The sequence below is a fragment of the Hydra vulgaris genome, chromosome 14 (genome assembly GCF_038396675.1).
Source record: "Hydra vulgaris chromosome 14, alternate assembly HydraT2T_AEP".
NCBI lineage: Eukaryota > Metazoa > Cnidaria > Hydrozoa > Anthoathecata > Hydridae > Hydra > Hydra vulgaris.
In genome coordinates, this window is record NC_088933.1 from 37,932,501 (window position 1) to 37,958,734 (window position 26,234).

Sequence of the window (26,234 nt, forward strand, 5' to 3'; positions counted from 1 at the left end):
ATATTTTTTACTCAATTATTAACTAAATTATATAATTCGAATTTGAGTAAAGTTATTTTTTTAATGTTATTTTTGATTTTTTATAAGATCTAGTACGTTTCTTCACCTACTGTGATAAAGCACCACCTACCGTAATCGATTCTCCACCTACTGTTTATAAAAAAAATTGTATATTTTAATTTTAGTTTTATATATTTAAATCGAGTATGATTACAAAACAAAGAAGACATTGGTTATAAAATTATCCAATAAAGCTTTTTTCTGAATTTAAACTTTTTTCCTCTTTAAATTTTTTTTTAAATGTTATTTTTTTGTCTTTTATTTTTATTTTCTTTTGTAACAGCTTGTTTTCTTTTAGATTTTTCTTGTTTTTCTTTTTCTTTCAATTCTTTTTTTTTTCGGCAGCTTTATTCTTACGTTCAATTTTTTTGATATCTTCTTCTTTCTTTGCATTTTCTTTAGTTATTTGAATCTCTAACCATTTGGATGAAGTTACAACGCTCAGTAATCGATCAACTTGTTTCAGCCTTTTTTTTGTGATTGGTTGTTTTGGCCATAAAAGAAAGTCGTGTAATGAATTTACATCTTTTATTATTTGTTTATTTAAATCTGGTGGATCTGTTGCTGATTTACTTTCACCGGATTCATCAATTATTACGCTTTTTCCGAATTCGCTAACATTATTAGATACGTTTTCATTTTATGTACTGCTAATATCTAAATACGATTCCTTATCGATTTCATTGTTCGATACATTATTGTTGGCTTCTATTAAATTTATGGTTTGTTTGGAGCTATCGTTAAATTTAAATTTTTTCTAAAAATTAAATAATTCTCGGAATTCAGATTTTCCTCCCCATTCTTTATTTCCAGTTTTTTCAAACTGGAACAATACTTCAGATGCAACATTGTTTTCAAATATGTTTCCCACATTGTTATAGCTTGAAAGATTCGTTTCCTTATTATAAATTGTAGAATTCAATTTAACATGTTGAATTACTTTTTTATAATCAACATTGTTTGCATTAAATGTGAATATTCCTGTCGACCTAAATCTGTTAATAATATTTTTCTTCATATTTGGATCCATAACAAAATTATTCAACAACATTGGTACATTTTCTCTGCGAATTTCATTAAAATTGTTATCCAATTTAAATTGCCGAAAAATGTTCTGCCTTTTTTTTTTCATAGGTCAGAAAACTGACACATCTAATGGTTGTAAGATGTGTGTAGCATTAGGAAACAACGAAATCAAATGAATTCTTTCCGAGGAGCATGCTGAGCTCTTTAGACAGATGCGAGCGATGTCCATCCATGAACATATATATTGGTAATTGTGTATTAATAGATTTAAAATATGGTACTAAGACATTTCTGAAGTACTCATAAAAGCATTCGGCAGTCATCCAGCCGCTGTAACTTTTACCAAGACCCCAACCTGGTGGTGCAGCAGCAGCAACAGTTTTTAGCATTCGAGCATACTTGTACAATGTTAATGATGGTGCGAATTCACCATTTGCATTTACACAAAATAGAGTTGTAAGTTTTCCTTATTACTGTTGTTGCATTCTTCATAAGCATTTCTTCCTCTAATGCCAATACTTTTCCAGTTTTTGGTGCTAACTCAAAACCAGTTTCGTCTAAATTAAAAACACCAGATGGATCATTAAGGTATTGCACATCATTGCCTAATAATTCATACACCTCATTAAACCATTTTCTTATCGATGCTTCAGTTATAAGGCCTCTAGCTCTACTAATATGCTCTGCTCGTTTTTGCAATAATTCCTTATGATGGCGCATAAATTTATAAAACCAGTTTTTACTTGGGATATCATCTTTAAATGGTGTTTTTATACCTCTCCCTTTAACTATTTTTTGTACGCCTTATTTAATAACTTTTTTGTTATGCAAAACCCATGTTAGCGCACTGCATTAACCAAGCAACCAATTCATTCTCTATTTCTTCTCCAAGATATGATTTAAAGCCAGAGTTTTGCTGTTTGGTTTGGCTTTTACCAGATAATTTGTCATGTAAAGTACTTTCGGGAACATTAAACTTTTTGCTGACACATAAAAATTTTTCACCTGTATTTAAAGCTCTAAGTGAGGCATGCAGTTGTTCTTCCGAATACAATAGCTTTTTTTTGAATATTTTTTTTCTTTTTTGAACCTTGCATCTTTCTTATCGAATTCATTTCACATAATAAATAAAGTATAAAAAACATATCAAATAAATACTCCCCAAGGTTAAATTAATTTCACATAATAAATAAATTCATTTCACATTATAAATATAATTCATTTCACATAGTAAATAAAGTATAAAAAACATATCAAATAAATACTGCCTAGGGTTATATTAGCGGTCGTCCATAAAGTACGTACGCTCATAGGGGGGAGGGGGGGTCTTCAAAAAGCGTACAAAAGCGTATGGGAGGGGGGGGGGGGAGGGTTCAATTTAAAAGTACGTACTTCGATTTTCTAATTTATCACAATTAACCAGCTAATCAATAGAAAAGTTACATTCTGACTAAAGATTCTAGTTTGCCAACATAAAAAGATGTATGGTATATGAAGTAGAGGGTATAGTTTTCCTCTATGCACACACATGTATGGGAGCCCTCAGAATTTTTTGATGTTCCAGATAGGACACTTTCACACATCGTGCAAACTCATAACTTAAGTTTGTTTATACCTATGCCAAATGAGGAGGCCTTGCAAAATATCGGGATGGCGGAGGCCTGTGAACAAAAAGCCTTAAAACGCTTACCCTCCCGACCCCCAAAATGAGAGGGGTGTAAATTTTGCATGGTTATAACTTTTAGATTTGGAAAAAAATTTGGATGGCCTCAGCCATCCAAATTTTTTGCAAGGTTACCTCATTTGGCATATTAACAAACTTAAGTTTGCACGTTGTGTGAAAGTGTTCTATCATCAAAAATCAAAACATCAAAAAATCCTGAGGGGGCCCATGCACACATGCCCGCCGTTATATACTGGCCCTGAGTAAGACCTGAGGGCCGTGGTTGATGGGACGGAGTCACCCCAAAAAAAACGTGTCAATGGCGTCTCAAAGACCGCTAGGTTTTGCTAAAATAAAAAGTTTCTTAAAATAGCAAAAGGGCACAAAATTTGCTGTTGCTCCCTCCCACTGGGTTTTACCCTTTGTTTTCAATATTACTGATCTCACCTTAGACTCGTTTTTTACTTACTAAAGAGGGGTGCCTGAAAAAAACGTCCACCTTAAGTATAGTTTATTTACATTTGATTCGTTAAAAAAACAAAAAAAGTTTTCCTTGATTTCACCGAGAATCGAACCTGGATCTCCGTCGTCTATTGCCGCCGCATAAACCTTTCGCCCAAATACACACTTGCATCAATAAATTTTAAATTTATTTGAATAATTATTTGCATTTATACTTAAAGACGTTTTTAAAATGCGTAAGCAAAAAGCTTTGGGGTAGTATAAAGTATCTAAGGTACCCTCCAAAATTTTTTTTTTTAATTAAACTTTTTAATTAAGAAAAAAAAAAACAGGAGAGATGGGGGGGGGATATTTGAGAAACGTACGTACTTTTAAGGGGGGGGGGTGGGGACATAAAAGTACGCATGGCAACAGGGGGAGGGGGGGTCAAATTTCAAAATTTTTGGCGTACGTACTTTATGGACGACCCCTTACCGTTAATTGGTAATTTAGTTTAACTTAAATGGTTTTTTAGAGAGAAAACTTCACAAAATAAAACACGTCCAAAAAAATATTTTTATAAACGGTAAGTGCTAACTATTATAATATTTGTAATCACCTACAAAATAATAATATTTTTTGATAAAATTTAAAATAATCAATGTTTTTACAACTATTTTAAACTGTAATCAAAAAAGTTATATAAATTTTAAGCCATAAAAAAAACTAGACAAACTTTTTTTACTGTTAAAGATATTCTTACAAAAGCAATAAAAAATCATTTGCAAGTAAAAAAATATCTCAAATCTTTAAAATAAATATATTTTTAAAAATATATTATTACTGAAATAAGTTTGTTTTGTATAAAACAATACTAAAAAAAAATTTTAAAAAAAAACATTAAAAATGTACAGATTTTTTCAAAAACCACGGTAGGTGCTTCTTCACGGTAAGGGGTGCCATGACCATATATAAATTAAATTTAAAATATATTTTAACTATGTAAAAACTTAAAGAAAATGATGTATCTAAAATTTAATAAACGATAAACCAAAATTGTGAACCAAGTATCAACCTATACACCAAGTACCAACCTACAAAAATCTATTAAAAAATTCATAAAAAAAGGTTGTTTTTTTTCGAAGCATGATTTTTCAAAATTGTAAAAGAACTTCTATAAAAACATCATAAACATTTAATGAATCATAAAAGAATCTTTGAGACTTTTTATAACAATTTCTATAGAAATTAACAATTTCTATAGAAATTGTTATAGTTTCTATAGAAATTATAATAATGCATATAAACTATCTATTTCTATAGAAACTTTATGTTTCTATAGAAACTATCTATTTCTATAGAAACTTTATGTTTCTATAGAAACTTTATGTTTCTATAGAAACTATCTATTTCTATAGAAACTTTATGTTTCTATAGAAACTTTATGTTTCTATAGAAACTTTATGTTTCTATAGAAACTATATGTTTCTATAGAAACTATATGTTTCTATAGAAACTATATGTTTCTATAGAAACTATATGTTTCTATAGAAACTATATGTTTCTATAGAAACTATATGTTTCTATAGAAACTATATGTTTCTATAGAAACTATATGTTTCTATAGAAACTATATGTTTCTATAGAAACTATATGTTTCTATAGAAACTATATGTTTCTATAGAAACTATATGTTTCTATAGAAACTATATGTTTCTATAGAAACTATATGTTTCTATAGAAACTATATGTTTCTATAGAAACTATATGTTTCATTAGTGTATGAAAGAAATCAAAGAAATTTTTTACTATTTTTTTAACAGTTAAAAATTTAATATTTGCAATAGAAGAAATTTAATTTTTTTTGCTCAACTGTGCATAGAAGTTTTAATGACTATTTTTAATTTCTTAAGCATTAAAACCGATCTAATCACTGGTGAAAGTAGCTGTTCAAAGGTATTTGTTTAGCCTTAGTATGTCTTTACTTGCAAATTTGCAGTGAAAAAACTGCAAATTTGCAGACAATTTTTTGACCATTAATAATTGGAAGAAAAGCAAAATAATAATTGTAAAGAGCTAAAATCCATTGTTACTTTTTTTTATGTTATGTTTATTGTAAATTAAAACTATTTTTTATTATGAAAAAAGACTCTTAAAGAAATTTTAACCATATATTTCTTAGCAATATTAAAAATAGTTTTTTTATATTGCTACAAATGAATATTTTAAAATATTTATGAAAATATTTATAAATTTAGTAAGATTCAGTTTGACAACCCAACAAAATGTTTTTGTTGAACCAAAAACATTTTGTTGGGTTGTTATCTTTATAGTTTATTATAGTTTATAATAATTTATTATAAAATATTTCTTTATAAATATTTTTAACTACTTTGCCAATAACTTCTAGATTTTCTTGATATATTTTATGACAATGAAAAGAGTGTTACAACAACATTCTCTGCATAAAAATTTTTTGAGCTGATTTTTATGGTCTTTGGTCACTGAACTCAAAGAATTCTTGTTCAATAGGATCATAGTTTGTTTGTGGAGGTTTCATTATATGACTTCTTTAAGCTTTGTTATCAGTTTGAAAAACTTTTAGTTTGTAAAATTTCAATTTAGTGATGTGATTTAAATGTTAGACAAAATTAATCTACTGTAATATTTATCAGCAAATTATGATGACCTGAAAGATTTTATTGAATAACTTTTTCGATAAAAAAAACTATACATTTTACTTAAGAATGCCAGAATTTTACGGCTTTTACGAAGGAAAACACTAAAAAAAAAATTATTACAGGTTTGTAAAATCCGTAAAATTGTAATTTTTGTAAAATCCAGACGTTTGACAACCCTAAATTATATGGAAAGATTTCGAATATTTCAGATTTAAAATACTTAGTATTTTAAAACTAAAAATTTTAAAATAGTTAAAAAAAAATTTTCAACTTTCTTACATAGGTAATCGTATTATTGTTCATCATATTTTATATTTTAATTTATATCATAAGATAAATTCAAATTGTAAAAAACTTATTTAAATCGATAGCTTTTAAATGAAAGTTAAATTAAAGTTTCCGAAATTTTAATAACCTTTTATTGAAAAATTGGTTGGCTCGCTAATTTCCGTCAAATATAATGCTACTTTTATTTAAATACTCGGTGTAGTTAAGGCGATTTACAAATTATTCGATTTTATTTATTTGAAATTGGCATGATTTTATAGGCGTATTATGTCCAAACAAAAGCTTTAGATGTTATATTTTTTTTCGCTTCAGATTTTTTTAATATTTGAAGAATTTTTCTTTTTTTTATATAATTTTCTAATCCTTTTTACTACCCCTAATTGTGAATACAAAGAATACCATTTTGGAGCCTTTAGATCACTTTCGCTTATCGGCGTTAACATGAATTTAGTTAAAATCTTTTAAAAAAGTGCCTTAATTTACTATAGATCCTAGTTCTAATCGTTTCTGACCTATATTAGCTTTATATAGTTGTCAAAATACAATATTTCTATCAATTTTTACAAAAAATACAAGAATTCTGACCAAAAAAGAACTTGCAATCAAGAAAAAGCGCCAATAGTCGTTAAAAGTTTTTAATCTATGATGTTCATTTTACCTAAAAATCGTATTTATTTAAAATCTTATACGAATTTGGACAAGGGAATTAGGATTTTAAGAAGATTTGAAAATAAAAAAAATCTATGGTCTGGGTTTTTTCGCTTCAAACATTTATATTATATGATACCGCAAAATTAATCAATTTTATTTTTTCTGTCGTTTCATGATTCACAGACCTGATCATTTAACGGAAATATGCAGTAGTCAACAAAATATCATACAGATGCTATAGTATTTTAAAATTGCCTTAACTACACCGAGTAAGTAACAAAGACATTTAAGGGGCAGATCGATTTTTTTCAATTTACAAATATACATTAAATATCTATGTAAATTTTAAATTTGTAAATTAAAAAAAAATTAATTATTGTAATTATTGTAAACATTGGTTAATAATTAATAATATTATAATATTATTTAATTATCTTCTTTTATTTTTTTACGCAAATATAACATATACAATATGTTTCATTGCAAGTTTGATTTTTGATTTTTTTTTTTTTGTTATTTTCGATTTACTTTACCAGCTAATTTATTTTATCGAAATTATTAATAAATCTTTTAATATAAAAACGTTATTAACTTATTTTATATTATAATATTTATTAATATGCAAATTTTATTTGTAACTTTCCTAACTTAAGATAAAAAGCAAGAATGTAAATAAAGAGTTTTTGAATAACAAAAATAAATTAATAAAATAATTTATTAAACGCATTGAACAATTTTAACTGGAGAATAACTGATGTCAATTAAAAATTAAAAACATTTTTTTTTTCAACTTTTGAATGAATGATCTTGCTTGTTAATGACGACACATTTTTTTTCACATTAAAAAATCGATCTTAATTCTTAATTGATTAACTTGATTAATTTCCTTGTCGCGCGTACTAATTGCGTTTTTTACTAGTCTAGCGCAACAATTTAAATCTGGGAAACCGCGTTATATGCGGCGCCATCAGGCTGGCTAACACCCTGCACAAGAGACACTAGCTCTTTAGAGCAGTGCCCATTATAGTATTTGTAGAAAGGAGAAAGAGAAGCAACATTACGATGATGTGATAATGGTTGAAGGTTGGCTGCAAGAGCAGGTCCAACTATGTTTACAATGTGTTTTTGCACCTTGTCCAAAAGAGAAAGGGCATCATTAGAAGATCCGCCCCAGATATGGCAACAGTATTCCATACAAGGCCGGATTTGAGATTTATAAAGATAGAGAATAGAATCCAAAGTAAGAAAGTGACGAGCTCGATAAAGAAATGCAACCTTAGCAGATGCTAATTTTGCAACTGATTTGATATATGGTTTCCAAGAAAGATCGGAAGTAAGAGTTAATCCTAGAAGAGAAGATTAGATGACTCATCGAGTACATCACCGTTCATAAATATAGGAAGATCTAACTTTACAATAATGATTGGCTAAAAAAAAATTGAGTTTTATCTGTATTGAAGTTCACCAGCCACTGTGAGCCCCATGCTGTAGCAGTGAGATTCTTTTCAAGCTCAAAGCTTGGTTTCCTTTCACGACAAGAATAAATGGTAGTATCATCAGCAAACAATGCCACCTTAGATGTGAGAGTATCTGGAAGTTCATTAATGTAAATTAAAAAGAGTAGGGCCAAGGATAGAACCTTGAGGAACCCCTGAAGATACAGAATAAGAAAAAGAGTGCTGTCCATCGAGGACAACTTTTATACTACAATTGGAAAGGAAGGATTCAATAATCTTAGAGACGTTGCCAGATACACCATAAGAAGAAAGCTTATGGAGAAGACCAGCATGCCAAACTTTATTAAAAGCTTTAGAAATGTCAAGAACGATGGCCTTAACTTCTCCACCTTCATCTAATGCATGATAAAACCTATCAGTTATTACTGCTAGCAAATCGGCTGTAGAACAAGAAGATCAAAATCCATATTGATGGTCAGAAAGTAAGTTATTAGATTCAAGATAAGATATTAAGTGTTTGTTAATTAAAGATTCAAAAACCTTGCTTATGATAGGAAGAAGACTAATACGGTTGGTAGTTAGACGAATCAGATCGCTCTCCAGAATTTTTGAAGATAAGGATAACAGATGCCGCTTTCCAACAGGCTGGAAAACAAGACTATGATAAGCACTTGTTGAATAGTTTTGAGAGTATAGACGACAGCTCCCGGGAACACTTCTGCAAGACAATAACAGGTATGTTTTTCGGGCCACAAGTTGTAGAAGAGTCTAGGAAAGAAATTACTTTAAATACAGAAGCTGGAGTGATACGAATGTCAAGCAATGGATCAACCTATTTGTTGGCAATATCAGGTAGAATGCAACTAGTGGAATCAAGAGATGATATTGATGAAAAAATTTTAGCAAACAATTCAGCTTTGTCTTTAGGTGAGGTAACAAAGTCTGAACCATACAAGAGAGGTGGAATTATAGATTGGCCCTTATTATTGATATTATTAAAGATTCTCTAGAAGTCACGAGAGCTTAATTTTTTAGGTGAGATTTCATGACCTGAGAATAGCGGGCTTTAGCATTAGACAAAATCTTTTTACAATGGTTTCTAGCAGTAATAAACAGACATCTGTTTTCTGGAGAATTATTTTGCTGATAGATATGGAAGTAACGGTTTCGATTGGCAATCGCAGCAGCACAGTGTGAGGAAAACCATGGAGGAGAGTGAGGCTTGACCTGGAATCGTCGAGAGGGAATAAAAGATTCCATGCCAGCCTGAATCCATGCGGTTATGTAAGAAGCATATTTGTCGACAGAATGACAAAAGATTTCTACCCAAGGTCCATCACGAAGAAAATCACAGAAAGAATCCCCGTCAGCTTTACTGTAGTTGTAAGAGGTACGATAATAGGGGGATTCAGGTGATGAAGAAAAATGAGATATTAGTTTTAGAGAGATCAAACTGTGATCAGAAGCACCTAAAGGTGAATGTAGAGAAACTGAGCACTGACTAGGATCAGAAACTAGACATAAATGGAGTAGAAAAGATAAATGATTCGGGTTGTCTGGAAAACAAGTTGAAAAGTTGACTATTTGAGTTAGGGATTAAGGAAGCCAAAAGTTGTGGGCTATAATGCCTGCAGAATTACTGACACTAGAGCCAAGCCATTCAGAGGGATGAGCATAAAAGTCACCGACAACAACTATATTAGCTGATGGATAAAGAGAAAGGGCTTGGTCAATATGAAGTGGTGCTAAACGAAAGCACATGAAAAAATAGTCTCTGGATTCAAACCTAGTTTCATGACAAATGGGTGAATTCTTAAGAATGTAAATGCCCAGGCCAAGCATGTGACTATTGGAGTCTTTACGAATTAAAGGAAGATAACCATCAACTGTAAGATCACAAGATGAGACAGCTGAACTCAAATTAGTCTCACAAAGAGCAAGTAGGTCTGGTGAACTTTGCAAGAGATAAGACTTAGCAGAAGAAAAATTGCTTCAAAAACCACGAATATTAGTGAATGATAGGTTTAGAGAACTTGGTTATGATGATGGGTTTTTATGTTTTATAGTTTTTGGTACTTTATTCATTTTTAAATTTGTTGAAGTACTTGACTTAAAGCATAGATAGTACTCAGAACACTGTTTAATAGCCTAAGCAATTGACTTATTACTATTAATAAACCCTAAGTCGTAACAAAGGACTCCAAATGTGGCCTCCGCAATGCACACCAAAAGTATAAACTGGGACACCATGCGCAACATGGCACTGTTAATACTTTGATATTTTTCAGCTGTTGATGAAATCAGCCTCTCTGAGAGCTACCACAGAGTTGGGGAAACCTGACTACCAGCCTCAGAACCATAAAACTGAATTTTAGAGCTGTATCCTCATTAGGAGATAATAGAATGAGTTGCCAAGTCTCAAAAACAGAGACACAAGCAAAACTCATGCATTGAGTCAAGAAAAACCATGCACTGAGTCAAGCCAAAACCCATGCATTGAGTTAAGTTTCTTTTGTATTTTAGTTGTAAGATGTATTATTTCCAATGTATGTAAGGGTATACTTAGGATATACTTAGGCCATACTTAGGATGGAGTAACATGAAATAGTACAGGTCTTGTTAAGAAGCGCTATCCATTTTTCCTAAGAAATATTTCTTAGGTAAAATTGCTATTTAGCAATTTTACCCACATGTTAAGCCTATTACGTTACACTAAAACTTTTTTAAATTGAATACTTAAAACTGCTCTTTAAAACAGTTTTTACGAAAAGTAATTAATTGTTGTAAAAAATATTTTTACAGCAATTGTAAAATAATTTTATTTTTAGTATATAAAAAAAACAATAGTTGAATAAATTTTTTTCTACTTTACGTTTCCAAAAAAAATTTTAATTTTAAATGTATTTTATCATATTTAAATTAAATTTATTATTAGATATTAATAAATTTAATCTTATTTTCCTAAATTTAATTTAAATTTTTTATGAAAAAAATTCAATTTAATTTAGTAAAATAAATTTAAATTTATTTTATTAAACTTAATTTAAGTTTTTTATAAAAAAATTTAATTAAATTTAAATTTTTTGTTTAAAATGCTCCATTTTACAATTTTTTTTTTACTTTTAAAATTACCTAACTATATTAATTAAGCAAAGAAAATTCTTTTTATCAAATTTAATTTACATTTTATCAAATTTAATTTATGTTCGTTATATTCAACTATTTTGTTTATTTATTTGTAGTTTCAAATCAATAAATTTTTTCATCCTGTTATGAAAGTGCTAATATACAAAAGTTCTTAATGTACTTATAACTGTATATGCATTTATAACTGGGTTGAGATAAACATAACAAGCTCGTTAGCAAAATAATTTTAGAGAATTTTTTTGGTAAACTTTCCATAACAAATTTATGAAAAAATGATTAGTGTGTTATAAATGTTTTTGTGATGTTAATATGAGTTGTGTGTTATAAATGTGTGGGTTTTTTTTTTCGAACAATATTTAAATTTTTTTTGATAATTTGTTTTTTATAACATTATTGTTTAATTTAAAGATATTTTATAAAGATAAAAACTTAAAATGATTTTTAATGCTTCAAGTTAAATTTAACTACAATGCGGTTTAAAATACGCAACTGACATAATTCAAAATACGCAACGGACAATTTAAAATACGCAACTGACATAATTTGAAATACGCAACTGACATAATTTAAAATACGCAACTGACATGATTTAACTTTTAATGTTGTAAATATGTATATTAAGTAAAGTTACTTTTACTTGCATTACGCTTTTCCGTTATGCAACAAAATCTTATTACAAGGTCTGTATAATAGCATGAATATAGTATATTACTTAAAATTAATTTCTCAGAAATAAAATCATACTAAGGATGTCAAAGTTTAATTTCAGTTATTTATTATTACAAGGTCTGTATAATAGCATTTATTATTACAAGGTCTGTATAATAGCATGAATATAGTATATTACTTAAAATTAATTTCTCAGAAATAAAATCATACTAAGGATGTCAAAGTTTAATTTCAGTTATTGACCAATTAGTGAACAGAGTTTTAAATCTACTTTCAAACACAAATTCTGACTTTATATACTTTGTATACTTTTTAATTAATTATGCAGAGAATAAATATAACTTTTTGAAAAAACCAATAAAATGCATCAAAGTTTCTAATTTATGTACAAAATATGTTGATTATGTGAAGTATATTAAATATTAAAACAGTGTAATATGTTACAATACGTTAAATATGTAAAGCAAATTAAACATTAAACCAATGAAATATGTTGAATATTTGAATCATATTAAATATTAAACCAAAATAATGTGTCAAAAGATCTTATTTATGTACAAAATATGTAAAACATGTGAAGCATATTAATTAGCTGCTATTTATTGCTTTTGGTCAAAAATAATAAACAAAAAAATTAGTTTTGTTTTAAAGTAAAAGTGAAGTCTAATAATGATCAGTCCTTATATTATTAGATTAAATATTTTTTTATTTTATAGGGTAGATATGCTAACTGCCTTATTCCCCAACATTCTTCAATATCTATTGAGTTTTACTGTTCTGAGAGTTGTTCTACACAACCTGTCGAATATTTTTATTACAGAGTTGTCAAAAGTCCAGATGGAGGTAATTTTTAGTTTTTACTAGATAATAATTTTATAAGATCAAGATTTATAAGAACTTTTTTTTATCATGTTCATGATAAGATATCCGGACCAGATAGGGTTATTATCCTGTATCCAGTATTTATCCAGAAAATAACATTATTTGGTTGATTGTATCAGATATTTTTTATTGAAAAAAACTTGTTTTGTTACAGTTTGCAAATTAATTCTGTTGCCTTAAAGATTCTCAGTTTAGGTTCCTAATAGATTCATTCGGGAAAATTTTTTTTTTTAATGCTCATGTTTTTAAAGAATCTAATGTTAATGTTTAATTCTATGTAATATAGTAAACTTGAAATTTAATTGTTCGCAACAAATGCATCATTTAAAAGTTTATTTGATAGCAAAAGTTTAACGATAGCATCTCTAAACGTTGAGACAATCAAGGCTGTTACAGCTTTGATCACTTTTTCTAATAAATATTTCCATATTCAGAAAACAATCTCTCTTAAAATACCAAAGATACTGGTGGTGCTAGTAACTTAAGGACTAATTCATTTAGCAGTAGAAGCTTCTATTCCAATAATTTAAAATATTTTTTTTCTCTATAATCAAGTGATTAAAGAAAATATTAAATTCTTGAGCAGCTTCTCCAAAGAAGACTTGTTCAGAATTAATTTGATTACTGTATTCTATAGTATAATAAAAAATTTACGCTACTAAAGATGTATATTTTAAAACGGTAAAATGTAAAGCATAGAGTACAGCATTTTTGTGTTAAAAAAATGTTGTTGTTGTTTTTATCCTATATCGCAATAAATAAATAAATGCTTCATGTGGTGAAAAATAACTGCATGATATCTGAAGTGAAACTTATGTACTGTAGTTTTATAATTTCATTAAAACCCTTTTTTTATATTGTCATAAAATTGAGGAAGTTTTTTTGCATTTATTTTTTGATCAAATACTATTTTCTATATACATCTGTTTCTTCATTTCACACATTTTCTTTACAATTAACAGTCAACATTTTTAAATTCCTTGTGTAGTTGAAGATTCTATTTGACTTTTTTTGTCTTGATAAAATTTAATGTGTTTTTGGCATGATTGCAGGGCAGAAAATGACTTTTAACCAGAATTTGCAAATTATTTTAAATCTTCATTTATCCCAAATTTGCTCTTTTAAATTTTATTTTTTAAGCATTTTTAATTTAAACAAAAAACTTTTTATAAACGTTTTAAAAATGAACTAAAAAGTAAAAAATAAAAAATATATATATAAAACTTTTTAAAAATGAACTAAAAAGTAAAAAATAGACTATTTCACGGGACCCAAGGACTTTGTGTATATATGCAACCTCAAACATCCATTAAAGTCAATGACTGAAAATATTGGGCGCCAATAGGAACGAGTTGTACTTAGTTGCCCAACATTTTCATTCATTGACTTTAATGAATATTTCAGATTGTGTGCGTACACAAAGTCCTTGGGTCTCGTGAAATAGTTTTTTACTTTTTAGTCCATTTTTAAAATGTTCTTTTTAAAAAGTTTTTTTTATATACTTTTTAGTCCATTTTTATAATGTTCTTTTTAAAAAGTTTTTTAATATATTTTTTTTATTATTCAACAACAATTCTATTTATTTACACTAAACTGTAAAAGTTTTAATTACTGCTCTTAATGATTTCTTTTATTTACGCTAAACTAATGCCTGTTTTGAGTTGTTTGTTTTAATTACTTATTTAAACAATTTCTTTTATTATTACCGTTACAAACAATTTCTTTTATTATTACCTCGTGTTTGTTTTGTGCGGACACCAAAAAAAAATAAAAAAAAAATAAACTGGCAAGAAAGCAAGTTAAATGAAATTTGTAAAATGTTTACCAAAACACCCTTACAAAATGCTATCCAGGGTACCTCTACAAATTGCTATCCAGGGGATTCTACAAAATGCTATCCAGTGCACCCATACATAATGCTATCTTGGGGACTCCTACAATAAGCTATCCAAGGCACCTATACAAAATGCTATCCAGGGCACCTTTATAAGTATCTATCAACCAAATTTTTTTGTCAATTTATTTTCTGAATATTTTTGTCAATCTATTTTCTAAATATGTTTGTCAATCAATTTTCTAAATATTTTTGTCAATTTATTTTCTGAATATTTTTGTCAATCCTTTGTTCAATTTAAATCTCTTCAAAAATACATGGTCAATAGACTTTTAAAACATTAGAATGTTTTCTCGAAAATTTATAAAATATCTCTGGGACATAAATAAGTTGTACTTTTGTAAAAGTAATATATTTAATTAAAAAATACTTATAATAATAAATGTTCTATAAATTCTATTATTATTATGATTTGCTGATAAAAAATTGCAAAAAAAAAGTGTTAAATTAGCAAAAAAGAATTGTTCTTGTTGAATTTGTTTTTGTTGTTTTTTTTAGTTTTTACTTTATTAATATATAATATTTTTAAAGTATTAAAACTACAATAAACACTGAATTATCTTTCATATTCAAATATTTAAAAATATTTTTTTAGTCACCTGTCTGTCTTCCTTTTTTTTTTTAAAACTTGATTTTTAAATAAAATGTTTAGTGATATATTTTTTTAATATATAGGTTTATCAAATCATTAACAAGCGTTTAACAATCCATCTGAGCATGAGATCAGATGGAATGTTATCTTCTGCATGAGAGATGGAATCATTATGGTTCTAATTTTATTATCTCTCTCAAGAGAAAAGGAATTATTATTTCTCTCAAGAGAAAGAAAGGCTTTTTTGTTAAAAACTTTTTCCCTAGTTCATCTTTTACATCTAATAACTTTTCCTACTTTTCAAAAAAACAATTTTTTTAAATTTCAATTCACTCCCAACAAGGCTGCAAGCAACCGCTATTAAGTTGGGAGTTACTAGAAAACAAAGAATAGAGTTAAAGAGCAAGAATGGCGTTTGGTTGATGGAACTAGAGATAATAGCTCCTTTGAGCAACAACCATGTTAGTATTTGCGGGAAAGAGAAAGAGATGCAACATTACAGCGATGAGAGGCTACTTGGCTTTTCTTCTATGCAAGGCTATCCATTGAGCAGACTGTAGCTGCTCAATGTTTGGAAAAAACGTTGGTGTTGTTTCCAGAATTTAAAATGAATCGTTAGAAAACAACTTGTCATTAATTAAGCTGCATTGCATTATTCATCAGCAAAACTTAACAGCAAAGGCAATGGATGTGGAATATTTCATATTTTTATTATTTAAAACAATAAACATTATTAATTCTAATGCTTTACGAAGTTGGCAACTTGAGGCATTACTTGATGAAATATGCTCTGAGTATGTTGGTCTGCTTTATTATAATGAGATGAGATGGCTTTCTAAAAGTAATATGCAGAAAAAAACTTTTAATCTAAGACAAAAGATAATAGATCTCCCCAAAAGTACAGACAAAGATTACCTACCAGAGCTAGAATAAAAGGAGCTCATTGGAAAGTTTGCATTTCTGGTAGACCTGACCTAATTTTACAATATACTTAACAAAGATGAGGATTAATTGATCTTTTCCATGGAAAAGATCAATTAATTGGAAAAATGTACAACCTTCTTCTAGTCTTTCAGTTGAAATTAACTTTATAGGAGCAGCAGTTAAGGAAAACTATTTCGAAAAAAACAATATTTTTCAACCATTCTAAAGAGTCAATTTCGAAAAAAATAATATTTTTCAACAATTCTAAAAAAACAATTTTGAAAAAAACAGTATATTTTTCAACAATTTCAAAAAAAAAAAAAAAAATTTTCAACAATTATTGTGTACAAATTATACTGAGATCAAACAAGCATTAAAACCTGCATTAAATTGTTAAAGTTATTAAAAATTTATTTAAAAATAAATGATGTGTGTTTGTTGTTATTAAAATAAATAAAAATAGGATTTCCACACTTGACAGAGTGTGGATACATTTGACCTCCCAATAAATTTTCAGAGGTAAAATATTCTGTCTTCTGCCTCCGGCAGCTTCTATTTCACCATTGGCAGCCGCCAGAGTTTTAGAGGCAAAATTTGGAGGTTGATGCCAATAGGAAGGCAGAAGCGGAAATGTTTGCCTCTTGCAGACGGATTTAATGAAGAATAATTTCACGTTTCTTTTTAAGTTAATGAGCAATTAAAATATTGTTTAGAACAAATGTTTTAAAATTTAATATCAAAGTTTTGTTTTATATGATTTTTTTTTAAATTTTGACTATTTAATTAAAATAATAATTTTGTCAGAGTGGTTGTTTGTCAAATAAATGCGAATAAAATCGAAAAAAACTTTGCATAAATTAGTAGTTTCATTTTTTAAACGAATGTTAAAAATTGGAAAGTTCATTTCTATGCCTCAAGCAAGAAAATCATTTAAAAAAAAAAGTTTATAATAAATAATTAAGTTGTCAGTTTATGATCAAATTATGATATTATGACACCTATTCGTGATGCTAAAACTTTCATTTTACAACACCAACATTTTGCCTCCAATTTAACAGCTTCAGCCAGCTGGGAGGTAGAAGTTATTCGAGGCAGCCTCCAAATAATTTTTGTCTCCATAATTTCTTCTGGATGCAGCCACCAATGCTTTCCGCCTCCCTATTGGCATCAGTTTCTAAAACATTTTGTCTTCAAAAAAAAATTCTGGCTGTGGCTGCCAATAGAAAGGTGGAAGCCATTAGAGGCGGATGACAAAACATTTTGCCACTTTCAGCAGAAAGTTACTTTGCTGCCAGGCATTATCAACTCTGACATAGGCTAAGAGCAATGAATTTCAAAAAATTTGGATACAAAATGACTAGTAGGATGATACCAAGAATTGTAAAAAAATTCACAATTAAATATGAAGAAAAAAACTATCAAATAAAGTTAAAACTAATCCAAAGTTATTTTATATGTTAAAAAAAAACAAAAAAATACTACTTAAAATACAACCAATGAGACAACACTAACCTTCTGATAAAATAGACATTGTTAATTTATTTAACATATTTATTAAATTTTTTCAATCAGTTTTTTGTGAAAGAAGATGACAACAATTTACTTTTTTTTGGTAGTAAAGTTAATGCACTGTTGAATGCAATTAATGCAGTGTTGAACTGAAATTAGAATGAAACAATAACTCAAACATTAACAGCATATTAGAAAAACTTAATGAAAATAAATCCTTAGGACCTTAGCAGAGTTAGTCCATATGTTCAAAAAAAGTGTGTGGAATCATTAGCACTCCCGATTTCTCTTTTATTCAAAAAATCTTTAAACTTATCTTTACTCCCTATTTTGTGGTAAAAAGGCTAACATAACACCCTGATTTTTTAAAAAAGAATTACACAACTATCACTTTAAATTATAGTCTCTGACATCAGTTCTTTGTAAACTTTTAGAAAGTTTAATTCACAAAAATATATTAAATCATCTGAACAAATATGACTTGATTGCTAAACAACACCACTGATTTGTCAAAAAAAAAGATGTGTGTTACAAACCTACTAGAATCTCTAGAATTCATTACAAGTGCTGTTAATAATGTAAAAGGCGTCGGCTTATTATACATGGATTTTGAAAAAGTTTTTAACAAAGTCCCTCATCAACACTTATTAAAAAATTATTAGCCTATGGCATTAATGGAAAAGTTGCTAGCTTAAGTTGAGCATTTTATAATCAGCAGAAAACAAAATAATTAGTATAAAGAATAATTTTTAATTAATTATTAAAATTAGTTAATTATTACAATAATTAATTAATTATTGAAATCCTAATAATTAATTGGTGTCAAGTATTTAGTAGTGTGCCACAAGATTCTGTACTAGGACCACTTCTTTTTATTATATATAATAATGGTTTACCTAATCGGTTAACTTCAGAATGCAAATTATATGCTAGCGACAGCAAATTAATTTCAGTTATCAATAATAATTACAGTGATTTAAAAGCACTAAGTCAACTACAAACCAACTTTATTAAGGTAATCAAATGAATTAGCTTGTGGGTAATGAAACTCAACAAAAAAAAATGTGTTTGTTGATAAAAAATAAAAATATATAACTAACAAGTATACTATTAACGATACAGATGGAAATTACAAAATTAAAGAAACTAAATTAGAAAAAGACTTTTAGATACAGCAAATATTATTATCTGCTGATCTAAAACAGCATAAGCAAATAAAGTTAGCAGTTGCTAAAGCACAAAGATCATTAATAAAAAGTTTTATTTAAATTCTGAAATAATGAAAAGAATTTGCAGTGCCAATCTGGAATTCTAAAAATTGACATATTAAACCTTTAAAAGGTCCAAAGAAGAGCCACAAAATTATTCCTGTACTAAAAACCCTACCCTATGAAGAAAGGCTTGGGAAATTAAATTTAATGAGTTTAGAAAATCGTAGATCTATGGAGGACTTAATATATCACTGCAAAATATCAAATGGTTTACAAGGCGTGAACCTCCATTGAATACTTTGTATATTGCATCAGTCTACAGGTAATTATTCATTCAAAATTCATAATTTCTAGTTTTTAAGGTATACCTTAAAAACTACAGTTATGAATTTGTAGTTTTTAAGGTACACCTTAACAACTACAAATTCATAATTAATGCTCTCCACAAGCGCTGTTTAAGCTTAAGCACATAATATTCTTAGTTTTGAGACTTTATATAAATATTCTTTTAAATAAAATACAAGTTAGACTATTTTCATTTTTAGAAAATATGATATAAACAATTTAAAATTAAAAAAAAGTTAAATTTAAACTAAAAAACCACACTTTTTGGCATAAGTAAGCACTAATTTGAAAATAAGTTTGCAACTCCTTGGTTTATAGATATCTACATTTTTGCTACAAATAAAAACAAAAAAACTTTTTACAAGATTTTTTTCAGGTTGATGGAATGAGCTTTTTACTAACAGTAGAGACACTTGTAGTTTTAAGGGGTACTAAAGTTAACACAAACATAGAAACTTCTGTATCTAAAGTGATTTCCTGCTTAGACTATTCTACAGCTTGTGGCCTGGACAACATATCTGTTATTGTTTTGCAGAAGTGTTCTCCGGAGCTGTCGTCTATACTTTCAAAACTATTCAACAAGTGCTTATCAGAATCTTGTTTTCCAGCCTGCTGGAAAGCGGCATCTGTTATTCCTATTTTCAAAAATTCTGGAGAGCGATCTGATTTGTCTAACTACCGTCCTATTAGTCTTCTTCCTATCATAAGCAAGGTTTTTGAATCTTTAATTAACAAACACTTTATTTCTCATCTTGAATCTAATAACTTACTCTCTGACCATCAATATGGATTTTGATCTTCTCCTTCTACAGCTGGTTTGCTAACAGTAATAACTGATAGGTTTTATTGTGCATTAGATAAAGGTGGAGAGGTTAAGGCCATTGCTCTTGACATTTCTAAAGCTTTTGATATAGTTTGGCATGCTGATCTTCTCTATAAGCTTTCTTGTTATGGTGTATCTGGCAACGTCTTTAAGATTATTGAATCCTTCCTATCCAATCGTAGTATAAAAGTTGTCCTCGATGGGGAGCACTCAGATAAAACTCAATTTTTTCAGCCAATTGTTATCACAATAATTTAGATCTTCCTATATTTATGAATGGTGATGTACTCAATGAGTCATCCACTCTTCATCTTCTAGGATTAACTCTTACTTCCGATCTTTCTTGGAAACCATATATCAAATCAGTTGCAAAATTAGCATCTGCTAAGGTTGCATCTCTTTATTGAGCTTGACACTTTCTTACTTCGGATTCTATTCTCTATCTCTATAAATCTCAAATCCTGCCTTGTATGGAATACTGTTGCCATATTTGGGGCAGATCTTCTAATGATGCCCTTTCTCTCTTAGAAAAGGTGTAAAAATGGATTGTAAACATAGTTGGACCTGCTCTTGCAGCCAACCTTCAACCATTATTACATTGTTGTAATGTTGCTTTTCATTCTCTTTTCTACAAATACTATAATGGGCACTGCTCTAAAGTGCTAGTGTCTCTTGTGTTATTTACTAAAATTCATTCTCCCGTTACTCGTCATTCAATTAAGTCTCCTTTTTTTGTGACTGTTCCTATGTGCTCCAAAAACTCTTATTCGTCTAATTTTTTTCCTCAAATATCAGTTCTTTGGAATTCGCTTTCTTTATCTTGCTTTCCTGATTCATATAATTTGCAATCCTTTAAGTTGTCTGTCAATTGTTATCTTGCTCTACAATCTTCATCTTTTCCCTTCCAGTAACTTCCAACTTTAATTAGTGGTTGCTTGCAGCCTTGTTAGAAGTGAAGATGTTGAAAAAAAAAAATAATAAGAAACACAAAGTTGAATTAGTAAGTTACGTTTCAAAACAACACACAAAAAATTTCCCAAATCAATGTTATTACTTTTCTTGTCGTTTAAATTGCCTTTATATTTAGCATTTGTTTTGGTTGATGTTGCTAGATTAATCATTATTGGCTTCATTCCATTAACTCTATAAGATACTTTGATTGATAGGTACAAGATACTACAGATTTTTTTATTTCGTGGCAGACTGGGCATTCTTTAAAACCCTTAATTGTACAAATGTCATTGCAAACACATTTTAATTTACATTTATAAAATTGTTCTTTTTCTTTATCTTTTTCTTGCTTTTGATGCTCTTTTTTTTTTTCCAATTTCAATTAACTCAACCTGTTTAATAATATTTTGGACTTCCATAGAGTGGTGTTTGTTTGTGACACATATTTTTCGTTTTGTTTATGCCTTTTATACTTTTTTCTTGGTTATGCCTTGTTTACTGTAAGCAATCCTGGTATATCTTCTAGATTTAAACTTTTCTTTTAACTTTCTTCCATAATCATCTGTGACTGCTTGAACATAACTTTCCAATAGTTTGCCGATCCATATCAATGATGTGTTTTTGCTAATTTGTACAATGAATTTGGAGTAACTGGAGTTAACAAGACATTTGCTGATGAACGTGTGCAAATTTTCTTTGGTGTACTTGGAACAAGACTGGCTGAAGACTCTTGCTCATGATTTAGAGCCATACAGTTTTCAGCCTGTTGAAATTTATCTTGCTGCATATTATTTGCATTTAAATTCTCTTTATATATCCCAACTCTCTTTGCAGCATTAATTATGGTATCCTTTGAAGCCCATTTGTCCCACATTGCTCCTAAAATTATTATGAAACCTTCTCGGTTTATTGTTTGTAATGTTGTAAAAAGTTAATCTCTTTTTTTGTCATATTCAGGATGCATGTTCTGATTAGGACTATGATCTAATAGTTGAGTCACTCTAGTTGTATCAGGAGGACTTATAAACAAGTTAATTTTCTTTTCATGGAGGAAATGTAAAACCTTGTAGTCAAATCTTAAACTGTGTCCATTTGCTAGCATTACAACAGGTCGCTAAATATTTTCTTCTGACAAATATATATCAAACTTTTTGTATAAGTCTAATAAAGAATGATTATCCTGGCTTCCTTTTTCAGTAGATGATGTAATTAAATTTTTTATACTTTTGACAGCTTTTTTTGGGCCATATGACTAGTAATACCTTTACCAGCAAAAATAACAAATGTTAAGATATATACAATTAAAAATTAAAATGTAATAACAATATTCCTTTTGATTAAAGTTATATATGTCGGCCATGGTGATAAAAATATTATTCATTAACACTAATATAGTTAGCTATCACTTCCACAGTGATAAAAACATGTGGATTGGTTTTTTAAATAAATCCAAATTACTGCATTGGTATTATTATTTACACAAATAATTTTTGTTATTATTACCTGCCAATTAAACAACTGGGGATATTGTTATTGATTCACAATTCTCCCTAATCATTTTCTTGCAAGGTTCTCCACATGCAACATATGCAAGACCAGAATTTGTTCCATCAACCCCATAGTTTATCAATTTGGGTGTTTCGTCAAAATTAAAAATTCTTGTTGTTTCAACATCACCCTACCACACACCAGGTTCAAGTTTTATGGAGTTAATGAAAATATCACATTTAATAAGTTCTTCAGCTAATGAATCTAAAAGATAGATTCAAGATATTTTTACTAGTACAATGCAGACTAGGGCTAATCTAAGACATTTATATATTTATTGTATTATAGAGCACAAACTATATTAGCTATTAATTATAGAGCATAAATAAAGCAAATAAAGTAGAAAAAAACAAATTATTCCAGTAATAATAAGACATTCATTATATTCTTACCTAAATGTGACTCTGCCACCCCTCCTGTACAGTTCAATGCCCTGTTAATTGGTACATTTCCTTATCTTTTTAGAACTAAGTCTAGGTGCTCTGCTTTCCATCATCAATTTTTTTTCATTATAATTTACTTTGTAACTAAACAATTACATTCTACTTACTTTCCTGTCTTTACAACACGGTTTGCATTATCAGGTAGTTTGAAAAATTTGCGACCACCTTGGTTCTTGGTTTTGCAATACTCTCTAATTTTTAAAACATCAATATTTAGATTTGTGACTTGCTTTCTTGATACTCCTTGGTAACATCTGTTTTTATTTTTTATGAATTCTACAATAGAGTATTCTTCCTCTGGTGTCAAAACTCGTAGATGCTGCTTTTTGATATTAGCAGTTTTTCCATCTAATTTCTGATCAATGGTGCTTCGGTCTTTGATAAAAGAAGACATACCGGTTTGTAAAGCAGCATAGCCTCTTTTGTTGTGCTCTTTGCACCAAGACACTGCTTGTTAAATCTGATGTTCTTTTTTATTTATTTTTTTCCTCTGGACTTTTGCCTCTGCCTTTGAATTTGGTTTTCCAACAACAAAAGGTACTTTTCCCTCTTTATAGTAAATTTTGGTTTCACCGTTGCAAAATTACTTATACTTTTATCTGTAAAATATATATGGTATAAAACAATTGTGTGCATAAAAACACATTAATAATACCTCTGCTAAATAAAAGTATAATATTCGAGTGTCTTATATGTTAAATTAGTAAGAAATTTTATTTAATAAAGGTCTCTCTAAATACATCATATTAAAATTTATCATAGAAGTTGTAGTTTGCAAGGGTTTATTTTGTAGTTTTTAAGGGTTTTTTGGGGCTGTTCATGTCTTTTCGTTTATAACAAGTTTATGATAATGTGTGTACAAATATTGTGGCCCTAATGAACGATTCTTAAACTATTTCCAAAAACCTCCTTGCGGTTTTTAAGGGGTAACAACCAAAAAAAGAAAGTTTTCTTTGAATCACAAAACTTTACTAAAAACCATAGATCGAAAAATATGGCTAGGAAAGAAAATCATATTAATATGTTTTTAAGTACAGAAAGTTTCAGCACTTTAGAAGTTTCCTATATTCATTTAAAGGGTACCATTTTTTTTTGTAGTTTCTAAGGCGTACCTACCTGTATATTGTTATTATATATTCTTTGTTTTTTAACTCTTTTTTTTAACTCTTTTTTTTAAGATATAAAATCTTTTTTGTTTTTTAACTCTTGTTTTTAAGATATAAAATCTTAACTGCTTTTTATACAAATATGCTAAATAAAAAAATATGCTAAATAAATAAAACAGTATTTTCAATATTAATATTGATCTCATCTCATCAATATTTTGATGATCTCATTTGAATAAGATTTTCAATATTGATCTCATTAATAATAATAATAATAATTTATAAAAACTGAGTTGCTAAAAGCCGGAAAAAAATTAAAAGGAACCATAAAGCATTTATACATATTATTTTCATTGTCTGAAAATAATGGTTGTTATAAGTTTTTTGTTTGTTTTTCAGCCTTAGACACCTGGTGCAGCGACCGTCAGACGGATTTAGAGTATCCTAGTGATCTTTTAGTCGTTAGTTTTAATACAAGAATACCTAAGACATCTATCACGGATACTCCTAGCAAATCGTTTAGTTTGAGCCCCCAAGTTTTTATTTCGATTCTTTTATTATTTGTAACGTTTATTATTTAACTTATGTTCATTCTCGCAATTGTTAAATAGACGATAGAAAAATTATTTTCTTTAATATAGTTTTTTACAAAAATATGTAGATGTTTTATGTGTATATAAATAAATTTTTTACTTTTTTATATTTTTATATTTTTGTAAAAGATTAATTTTAATATTTAAAGTTATTGCACATTTGTATTCTTTTCTTTTTTTCACGGATTGAAATATTCCGTTAGATAATACAAGAATTCAGTTAGATAATCGAAGAATTCAATGAATGATAAAAAGTTTCTTCTATTATTCAAATAAATATTTTAACTGGATAATAAAAGAATACTATTGGATGATGGAAAAATCCAACTGAATTCCTATTTAAAAAAACAAAAAATCCAATTATAGAAAAATTTGGATTATTACAAAAATCAAGAAAAAAAATTTTAATTTTTCTTACATTTATATAAAAGAAAATAAGAGCAATATTTTTAGAAATTCACAAAATTTTTTTTTTCGTTTTTTTTTTTTTTTAAATCGACCATCTACAATGTTAGAATACTATCGTGCACTCGACTCGTGTACTAATTTAAGTCAAATTTGCAATACTAAACAGCTTGGGTTTTTGTTGGAAACATTAAATATACGTATGCTAATATACTTATTTTAAAAGTTCCGCAATCAATTTTTAATAAAATTTAAATCTTACTCTAAAACTACTTTAAAAGATGTCAAAGATTATGATGTCACATTTTAACTTTTAACAGGCGTTGCATCTATCTACATCTAATTAAGAAGCTTTTTCAACCAGCTGCTACTTAATACAAGCAATTTGACTATGAATGTGCACGTTCTTGAATACTGGAGTGACCTGGCTCGCAGAACTTCTGATAAATGACTTTTACTTGCGAGCATTGTATAATGAACTTACGCAATGCTACTAAAATTCATAAGTCCTAAAAGTTGAAAAGCTAAAAAGTCCTAAAATTTGTCTGCAAACTTTATTTTCGCATACTAAAAGTTTCAATTTTCAAATGATATCATTAATGCTGTCAAATGGTTTCTTTTTGACAAGACTGATAATTTTTCTATCAGTAAAGCGATATGTTTTGTATGATCTTCCAACCTTATGTTTTGTTTCTAAAGGGCTGCCTTTATTAACAGAGCCAACGGCACCGGGGGTATTGGCTCCCCAATTTTTTTCCAAAGGACCTTTAATTTTTTTCCTCAGGACTTTTTTTTTTGGACATACAATTGACTTGTTAAAGGAATACTTGGTATAAGTTTTGTTTGACTAATAACATTTGGTATGACGTTCTCAAAAAACTAAATTTTACTTGTTATCTGCCATTATAAAGTACCAATACCCTTA

At 28.3% G+C, this 26,234-nt stretch overlaps 1 protein-coding gene across 1 annotated transcript in view; it reads left to right on the top strand.

Annotated features, from left to right (window-relative positions):
- The window catches only part of LOC105847281 (uncharacterized), a 26,939-nt gene extending 1,878 nt beyond the window's left edge, over positions 1-25,061 (top strand). The window contains exons 4-6 of the mRNA XM_065817303.1: positions 5,104-5,146; positions 12,800-12,926; positions 24,711-25,061. Coding sequence (XP_065673375.1) covers positions 5,104-5,146; positions 12,800-12,926; positions 24,711-24,892 — 352 coding nt within the window. The 3' untranslated portion in view covers positions 24,893-25,061. The remainder of the gene's footprint in view (positions 1-5,103; positions 5,147-12,799; positions 12,927-24,710) is intronic.
- The last annotated feature ends 1,173 nt before the right edge of the window (positions 25,062-26,234 follow it).